Genomic DNA, 9,599 nt, shown 5'->3' with positions numbered 1-9,599 from the left:
TGAGTTGCAGACTGTTTCAAGACACTGAAATGTCTCACTGTAGGTTTCCTCTCATAACCGGGACATGCGTGCACACAAAGAAAGAAACAAAGCACAAAAGGACAGTTTAAGCAAACAATAACAGAGATGCACCTTTCTAATTAGGTTAAGCCACGATATCTTAAGATTGCTTTTCACATTGGCTAGTAAAATGAAGACATCTCTTTGAACGCCTCTGATAGTAGGATATATAAGGTTATACGAGATTAGGCCTGTCTTAGCATAACCTTTTTTGCATTGACAGCTGAAAAATACCAAGTTAAGCGAGCAAAATGAGATTACACACTCCCACCCACCCACAAAACTAGGTTGCACTCTCTAACATGCCAGGCTTTCCAAAAGGCTGCTACTCAAACACAAAAATCTGGGAAAGGACTTGCTACAATTAATAGAACCTGAGTAACTTAGCAACGAGCTCAAATGCTCCCTCAAGGCAGAAGTAGCTTTTTCTTATCCTTTGTTAGCCCGTACATCTTTTCAGTGGGGAAAAAAACCCAACCCAAACCTGATCAGTTCAAGTACTTCCCCAAATCACGTTAACACTTTGGAAGCAAAATGCACTGTAAGTATATTTTCAATGTAACAATCAGTTTTTATGATCATTAGCCACACCGATTCTATGAAGCATTTGATAGTCACTCACCAAGAGACCTCAAACAGCTTGTTTATTTACTGACCTTCGTACAAAAGGAAGTTGTAGACTTACTTTTTTTTTTTGCTGTGCTTCTTGGGATTTGTAGTCTAACTGGTAAGTTTCTCTAGAGGAACTTAACTTCCTGTTGGAACATTGAGATGCTGCCATCTAGTGAAATTCAAGATATTTAAAGTGCGATTGTCGTCTTGCACAGGAAAGGACAAAAAGTATCACCATATTAGCTGTCCATTTTCCAAGGAATTCAAGAAATCAACAGGATTCCCACCAAAGAGGGCCACAAATCTATTTCCCCCAAGCATTCTCATTTTAGCAACATAAACTATCAAATTCCAAACTAGGGCAATACTTGCATGATGAATTTTGTTCATTTGTTGTTGTTTGTTTTTTTTTTTTGTTAAACTGGTGATTTACTGATTTATTTTTGTTTCCAGTGGTTTATATGACATTTATGGAGGCAGAGTTAATATCAGTCTGGAAAATTCTAAACAAACTAATTTAGTCATAAGCTCACACCAGACCTAAAGCTACCCTGACAGCATTCTCAAAGAAGTTTGAGTCCTGACAGTTGGGTAGTTTCCTCAGAAAAGCCACTCCTGTGGGTAAACAGGACACACGTATACAAAGTTCAGTAATATTAAAAGTTAGAAAACTATCACAATTCAGCAGAAAGATGATTAAGTCTTTGTAAATCAGGCCCCCAGTCAACAAAACCTTTAACTAGGTTTTCTAAAATCATTTATCCTTCTGTTCCCTAGCCTTCTGCCTACTAAATTCAGACAACAGGTTCCTGCTTTTCAGCTCAGTCACCAGCTTTGGACATTTTTCTAGAAATATTCCAAGCAAGCAATAATTAACAAAAACCCAAACCTTGAAACTGTATGTAGAAGAGGTAGATCTATAACATACAGCTTGTTTCCCGTCTCTGGAAGAAAAGGGCTAGCAGAATTCATTTATTAGAACACCAAAGTGGAGGGAATGAAAAAAAGCTGGCAGCCAAAGAAAATACCTTTCAATCATGGTGGGAAATTGAAAAAACCCCGAAAACAGAAAATAATGCTACCCAATCAACACAAAACCACCCACCACACAAACACCGATACTTTGCACTTATCACTGTCATGAAACAAATTGCTTCTCCATATCTATGGCTGTAGTAGGAAAGGAGACATTGCAGTGCTGAACTCAGTAATGGTATTGAGAACCTTTATATCTTTGGCTAGCAATATCTTTATAAAGCTTCCCAAAATACATTCCAAGTCAAAGATTCAGAGATAATGATGCTTTTGATGCAGGTATCTTTCTTAGGTAGGACCTTCTTATCTCATGATGATTTCATTCTTAACAGAGTTGATCTTGGGCTTTGAGTGCCAAATTCCTATCTAGTTGGCAGCAGAGGGCATGTGGGGAGGAATGGGAGGAGGATCTCTTTTGGACTTCAGCATTTCCTAACAGAGAAAGACTCAGAATTAAACAAAACACCAGTGACAGACTTGTGCACAATGTAATTATTGCAGAAAGTTATAGAGGACACAGCAGCAGAATAATGATGGAAGTGGTGGCACTACTATAAAAGATAGCTTGTTAAGATTTAACATTGTCATCTACACCTTTAGATCATTAACAAGTGACTAGCAAAGGTATTTTTAAATACTTAACACATTAAAGTTTATTGTCAAAACAAACAATGTAGGTTGCGTACACAATGCAGATAATCAGGCTAGTAAAATAGTCCATCTTGCAACCCTAATAATTCAGTTTATTTTCCATTCACTAGAGTAGTGGAAAAATGTCAGGTCCATCTTCACTATTAAAAAAAAAAATTCAACACCCAACTTCAGACCAGAGCTAGAAGTATATTGGAAGATTATGCAAAAGACAAAGCCACTCTTGGTAACATAATTGGCTGAGCTGCAGGAATATTGTAAGGAGTTTAAGAGGAACTCTTGATTACGTGCCCTATAAACAGAAACTTAGTAACTTTATTTGCAATGTCCAGACAGAGGTTAAAATTGTGGGAAAGTGCAGTTTGTGGACTTAGAGAAAGCATGGTATAAAAACCACATACTGAGGAACAAAAAGTATAGTTCTTTCCAACTCAACAGCACTCTGAAGGTACAAATATCAACCACCCAGAAGATGGCTGGTTTACGAATGACAGAATGAAAAGTTTAAGGGTGAGAAGTTTCTTAGATTGGTTTGTGATCCATTCCTGTTTCCATATTATTTTTTCTTCAATACATTGGCTTTTCTTCCTTTGCCATACAAAAAAAAGGCCCCAAACTAGAACATCATCAGATCAACAGGTTGTGGGCAACATGAATCCTGCTCCATTCTTGTTCTTGAATTCCAGCTTTTCCAGTTGTGGGAAGTAGCAAATCCAAGATAGCAATGGATTTGCATGCCACCAGAGCTCTTACCACAATTTGTGGAAGAGGCTGACAGCTTTTGACCTGAAGCTATTATCTTTCACATATGCAGATTCTTTAGTAACGGCAAAGGCAGCTTACAACAGAACACCTTTATTGGGTGACGCAGTCAGAGGCTTTATCATTCTCTGAAGTTCCAAACCAGTGCTTAAGGTGTTCTTCTGTGGGTTCTATTTCTGCAGGTAGCATACCTATACAGAAGACAAGAACATTAAAGTAACACTTAAAACTATCCCAGTTAGACAAGCAGTAGGAATATAGCAATTTAATCTTGAATAGTGTTTTAAATATGAACTATCAAAGCTTGCCTCTGGGAGCTTTGTGTTGTGAGGAAGTCTGTACTATTTCCAAGTTGGCCATCACAAGAAACAGCAGAGTCATATTTTTCTGGAAGTTTGCCATTAGTACCTTGAAAACTGGTTAACTGTGTCTGCTGGGGTCTTCTGAAAGTTTTTAGGAGCAAGTATAATAATGAGGGTAGTAGCGTTAACATGCTAGTGTAGATCACTAGAAGACTTCCCCAGAAGTCACTGGGCCAGATATAACAAATCCCGAGTAGGGCTGAGGAACAGAAGTTATCAAAACAGCTGCTAAAGCAGCTGGAGCCAGGTAGACTGGCAGATTTAACATCAAAGTCTCAAGTCTACTATCTCCAAGAAGTTTAGAAGAAAGTTAACCAGCAATTAACTGAATAGTTTTGCCAGAAGTTTGTGCTTAACCAAATGTCAAATTAAAAAGCAAAACATTTTAGGGAATCAGTTATCTAGGGAGAATATTCTCCCAATTCACCCTTTATAGTCAGCCATCAACACTTCCACTGCAGCAAAAGAAAATTTTGTATAATCTTCAGGGGGTGAAGGATTCATTTATGTATTTAGGTTCTGTAGAGCATATATAAGCTACACAGCTCCAGCTGGTCGCCCTTTAACAGTCAGCTGACTAATCATTCAGGAAAACTGTTATCATGCAAGTTTCTGGCCAGAATACAGAAAGTGCAGAGCATTTACCTTCAACTCACAGGCTACCCCTTATATCACGCCTCTCCAGGTCTTTATAGCACGGTACCACTGTGTTACGTACCCAAGCTGGAATTATCGAAGAAATTTGTCTGTGGTAGAGGCTTTGACGTGTCCTGAATCACAGTTTGAGAAATAGTTTCCTTGAAGGGTGAAGGTATTTGCTCTTTAAGAGAATATGACACTGCCTTTTTTGGAGACCTTGGTACTGTCTCTCGAGTGGTTTCTCTTGAGGATCTTTCTTTCCATTTCAGTGCTCTTTCTTTCCATTTTCCAAGTTCCTCTTTCAGTTGAAGCTCATTACTGAAAAAAAACCCAAACAAATCAACCCCAACCAAAACACCCCAGCATTTACTTAAGTAAATTTAAATTAATTCCTTTAAATAAGGAAAAATTCCTGAGAACAGAGAGCTCCTGCATCTTCAGGCAACTTACCACAGATACACAGATATGGGCTTGCATTGCCATATCTTCTTTCAGACACAATTTTTAGCTAAAATTCCTTCCACCGAACAATTTGAGTGTATCTTCTAGCATTTAAGAGAGCCTTATGAAAGCAATTTAAAGTTCAAAAGCCATGGAGATATATAGAGATTTTTTCACATCCTAGATTACTCACTCCTACAGGTTTCCCAGAAAAACACACATGACATGCATAGTTAAATAGCAACAGTGTTGATCAGCTTTGTGCTTACCTTAGTAAAAGGTCATTTTGTTTCTTCAGGTGCAAGTTCTCTTTCTGTAGCTTGGCTTGTTCAGCTTTTAGAACAAGTATTTGTGTGCTCTGCACAATACCACTGCCACCACCACAAGTAAAGGGTATTTGGGATTGTTGAGAAGCTTCTTTTTCTGGCAGCACTAGAAGACAGTTTTATACAGCTGTGTCAATTATTTGGACAGTGCTTAAAACCAGGTCAATATAACTTTTAGCCTACACCTTCCTATGGTCTCACACAAAGCCTCACTAGGTTGCAACTGTCATTACAACAGCTATTATTTTTTATACACAATGACACCTCCCAGTATTCACACTGCCAGGGAGATATTAAGAAACTTAAAAGATTCTTCACTGCGACATTTAGAGTTAAAGTAGTTATTATTTCAGGTATGCCATAATTATGGTTAGAACTAGCTACTCATATGTGAGGTCAGTTGAGGAAAAAGTGACAACTTGAGCTACTATAGCTGCAGCTTATCCTACCCACTGCAAACATGATTGGAGAAAAACTCAAGAACTGCTGCGATTCTAATGCAGCGTATGGACAGTAAAATGTTAGCAGCACATTTCATTTTCCAATGCACCCACAATCCTCCTCATACCCTTTGAGGTAAAAGGGCCTGCATCTCAATCTGGATTTTAACCATATAATCTTAAAACTGAATGTTTAACATGAAAGAGTCCCTCATCTTTATCTTGAATTTACCAGTAACATCTTGCTCTTTGTATGTTCTTCGAAGTTCTTCTTTTAGCTTTGTTAACTGTTGTTCTTGGTGTTCTGCAAGAGCTTTATAATTAGCAAGTCTATATGGGGCAGAAAAGGAGGAAGAAAAAAAAGTAATCCTCAGTTTAATTATTATTCCTGCAACTGTAAAGCTAGTTTATTTCCAAATGAGTTATCAAATACAAAACATACCCGTTATACAGGTAAAACTACATAAACCTGGTTATCAGTTAGATTTTAGGTCAAGTGCAGAAAACCAAGAGTTGGACCAGAATTATTCTGTGTATCCCTTCTCTCCACTGAACTAGAAAGTTTTTTCAGTTACTGTTTTCCCCTCCCCTTCTTTTGTCAGAACTGTTACTTCATTTATGGCCGAACACAGACTGGCTGAAAAATTCTGATGGGTATGTAGGGAAGGAGTTTCATAATCAGAGATGCTTCTTCTTTACTGTCTCTGGAATCTAGCTATAATAAAAACCTAGGACACCTAAAGCTGAATGCTCACTTACTCTGTAGAAAAAAATCAAAGTAAAAGCTAAGAACTAAGTAGTGGAGTAATGTAACAAGGTTAAAATTTAAACTTACTTTGTATCAAAAAAGTTAGATTGTTTCATTCTTTCCATATCATATTTTACCAGTTGTGTTTTGAGACGATCAATTTCTGCTTTGTACAAATCAGCACCTTTATCTAGTTTTGCCTGAAAATAAAATATTTAGTATGAAGAAAGGCTTGTAACTTAGCAAGTTGCTTACTTTGTATCATTTACTATGATTATTAGATTTTTCAGGACAAGACTGGAAGCAGGAAGTTACTTCGTAGTAAGAATGCCCACATTACCAACTAGCACTATAGATAAGACTTAAACCAAGTATTACTATTACATGCAATCATATTTTAGCAAGTTTTGCTGGCTTGTTTGCCGATATAAATCTGGGAATTTTTAACTAGTATGCAAATATATTACACAAAAAGCTCATACTTCAGTTTCAAACTTTAAGATTTTTTTTTTAATGCTTCAGAAATACATCATGTACAAATGATAAACTTAGTTTCTAAGTTTTGCCTTTGAAGGCTGCATTGGTAGAATGTGAAACTACATACTAAGCAGGTGAGTGTTTTACTCTAAGAATGCCATACAGAACAATAACTTGACTTTAAAGCCACGTTTCATCTACAGCTCTTCTCCAATATGCTTTCTCTCTCCTAGATAAAAGGAAAATGAGAAAAGTATTTTGCTCATACCTGAAGACTCTGATTCTCTTTTAAGGCAGTTCTGAGGCAGTTCTCCATCTCATTCAGTTTGGCTTGCAGATGGGTGAGCTCACTTGTTGCTGCTTTTGTTGTTACCTGTGCTTGTAACTCGTTTATCCTGTCATTTTTCTCTTTGACATTTTTTCCTACTTCACTTATTACATCTTCCAACTTCTGAATTTTTACTTCCATAGCCTATCGAGATATATCAATCAGTTAAAAGTAGTTATGCCAAGAGACAGTAACAAGTGCAGTAACAGCACATGGTTGTATTCCTAAACAAAAAGCCCAAACCACACAGAAAAAAAATCCAACACTACAGGCTCTATGGCAACTCTTGGTATCTACCTCACTGTTCTGTCACTTTTTAATATTCTGGAACACTCGAGTTAAAGAAGAAAAAAGTGCTTTGAACAAGGGTAACTGTGACATTAAAAAAACTGGGCAGAGAGAAAGAGAATCCTCAGTTCCTAGGATTAAAAACAGAATTCTTCTCTAGCTTCCAGTTTGACACTGTGAACACTGTATACCTAAAAGAAGCATCAGGAGTATCACACTATTAAAATCAATACTTCAAAAACAAATGGGAATGTTTTACACTGATTCCTGAACCGACATCAATTTGTGTACAGAAAATAGGCAACTAAAATAGTCACATTGCAGGCAAGAGCTCAAACTTTCACATTGGGAATAAAGAAAAGCTACAAAAAAGTGCACTCTAAGCCAATGTATGATGTGACACATTTACAGCTGCCATCAATCTTGATTTTCTTTTCAGTTTGAAGTACTCTCACTTAGAAAACAAGCATGAGAATAGTTTTCCTTAGAAACAAATACTGGTACCTTTTTATCTTGTTCTGCAGCCTTTAATTTGTTATGAAGCGTGTAGTTTTCTTCTTGTAATGCAAGACTGGCAGAGCCACCAGGGGCCAGTTGTTCTTTAAGAGTGTTCAGTTTCTGAAGCAACTCTTCACTTCTCTCTTTTCTCTGTTTTGATTCAACATCAGCATTTTTACAATAATTGCTAGTTCTGGCATCCAGCTCTGAAGAAAGCTGAAGGAGTATCTGAAAATAAGTAATGCCATACAGATTATTAAATAATTTTTGAGTGAGCTAGAAATAAGGTAAGTGAAGAAACAGAAAATATTTTGGCCTATGTTAATTTCACATTCTTGTTTCAGTTTCCCATTTGAAGATGCTTGCCATCAGAAGTAGAATCTTCTAGCACTCAGACTTGTTTTCATTTCCGGAAAAAGGGGAGGCAGTAACAGGCACAAGAGAAAATAACATATTGGAATTTAGCCAGTATTTCTGCATTAACTCAAACACACACTAACGTTACAGGAACAAAAAAGCTATATTGGGAAGACTTCTTGAATGTCGGTAACAGAGCAGATATTTGCAGAAGTTTAGTCAATGAATGCATTCTAGCAAAAAGTGAAACTGTTAGAGAAAACAAACAGGTTGGACTATTCTAGTAACCCATCTGCTTAACACTCCAAATAAAGAAAAACTTCACATTTGTCAGGAAGTGACAAGATTATACTGGATATTTTTTTTTTTTTTGCTTGTTTGGTAAAAGTTTTGATCCACATAATATGCCTGTCAGGGAATTCTTCCAAAAAGCCTGCCAACATTGCGAAATCCTGAAGCCAAGACTGACTGTTCACTCTACAGAAGAAACTTTTTCAAGCAGGCTAAACTTAACAGGATAGAACCGAGTTACAGCATTGGGGGAAGGAGGATTATGATATGAGCTCTTCATACTATTACTCCTTCTACTAGTATTGATATGAAGTGTGAACAGACCAGGAACTTCCAGAATACACTTGTTTGGAGGACCATTCCTAACAACTAATCAGAAGGTAGTTTATTCCCTCCCATGACCTGTTTTTTTGAGAAGTGTTCGATACATTTAATCGGAAAGATGAATGTCATGAAAATCTGTTTAAGATGCACTTAACCCTGTAAAACACTTGGCCTTTTTTCTGAAGAGAGCAAGAGATAAGAAGGTAAGAAAAAAGAACGGAAGGCTGAAGCACCTCTAGAATAACTTGACTTGTTGAAATTTGAAAAGGTGGGACAATATACATTACAATTAAGTTTTAAAAATGGCTAAAGTAGTTTTGAAGTTCTGACAAAGTTAGCTTGAAGAGAGTAATCTTGCGAGTATAAAGTTTGGAGAAAGTGATTGTATCAGGCTGCTAAGTTCTGCAAGCAAAGCTACGTAACAATTTTGAACCTACAGTCTCCAGAATTTAGTCCAATATAAGTGCAAATAGACCCCACTCCTTTTATTGCCTAGAAAGTCTTTTACACAGCAAGTTTCCAAGTTTGGATACCTGAAGAAAGAAGCCTTTAGAAATCTTCTAAGTATTCCTACATCTCACAGTAAAGTAGGAATATAGTGAGTGCTGATAATAATGAATAATCCTCAAATAGCATTTTTTGCATGTATTGTTTTCCATCAGATTAGAGGCATTTACAGAGAGCTTACAGAAAATAACATTTCTAATTAAAGATTTAACTTTACCTTTACTTTAGGAGTCCAGAACTTAATGACTTGCAAAAGCCTTTCATTATCTTTCTCTAACTCTTCTTTAAGTTCCTCTGTGTCACAGTGAGTTCCTGAACAAGCTTTCCAGAACTGTGTTGTTTCTTTTCTAGCACTTTCTTCTTGCTGTAACTCTGCCTCTATGCAGTGAAGTTCAGTTTCCATTTCTGATAAGTCTTTGAGAATGTTCTTTAAAATGAGGTAGTTCAAGTTTA

At 36.8% G+C, this 9,599-nt stretch overlaps 1 protein-coding gene across 3 annotated transcripts in view; it reads right to left on the bottom strand.

The window, feature by feature from the left end:
* Positions 1-2,176: 2,176 nt before the first annotated feature.
* CENPE (centromere protein E) overlaps positions 2,177-9,599 on the bottom strand; it is a 38,231-nt gene continuing 30,808 nt past the window's right edge. For all 3 annotated transcript variants that reach the window (XM_055720463.1, XM_055720478.1, XM_055720473.1), the window contains 8 exons: positions 9,364-9,573; positions 7,674-7,895; positions 6,822-7,025; positions 6,164-6,276; positions 5,561-5,658; positions 4,832-4,994; positions 4,201-4,439; positions 2,177-3,311 (listed from right to left, as the gene is read on the bottom strand). In XM_055720463.1, the coding sequence (XP_055576438.1) occupies positions 3,214-3,311; positions 4,201-4,439; positions 4,832-4,994; positions 5,561-5,658; positions 6,164-6,276; positions 6,822-7,025; positions 7,674-7,895; positions 9,364-9,573 (1,347 nt within the window). In that variant the 3' untranslated portion in view covers positions 2,177-3,213. The remainder of the gene's footprint in view (positions 3,312-4,200; positions 4,440-4,831; positions 4,995-5,560; positions 5,659-6,163; positions 6,277-6,821; positions 7,026-7,673; positions 7,896-9,363; positions 9,574-9,599) is intronic.

This window comes from Falco cherrug, chromosome 1 (genome assembly GCF_023634085.1).
Source record: "Falco cherrug isolate bFalChe1 chromosome 1, bFalChe1.pri, whole genome shotgun sequence".
NCBI classification, from domain to species: domain Eukaryota; kingdom Metazoa; phylum Chordata; class Aves; order Falconiformes; family Falconidae; genus Falco; species Falco cherrug.
Note: the sequence above shows the minus strand (reverse complement) of the source record. Positions and strands in the feature narration are given on the sequence as shown.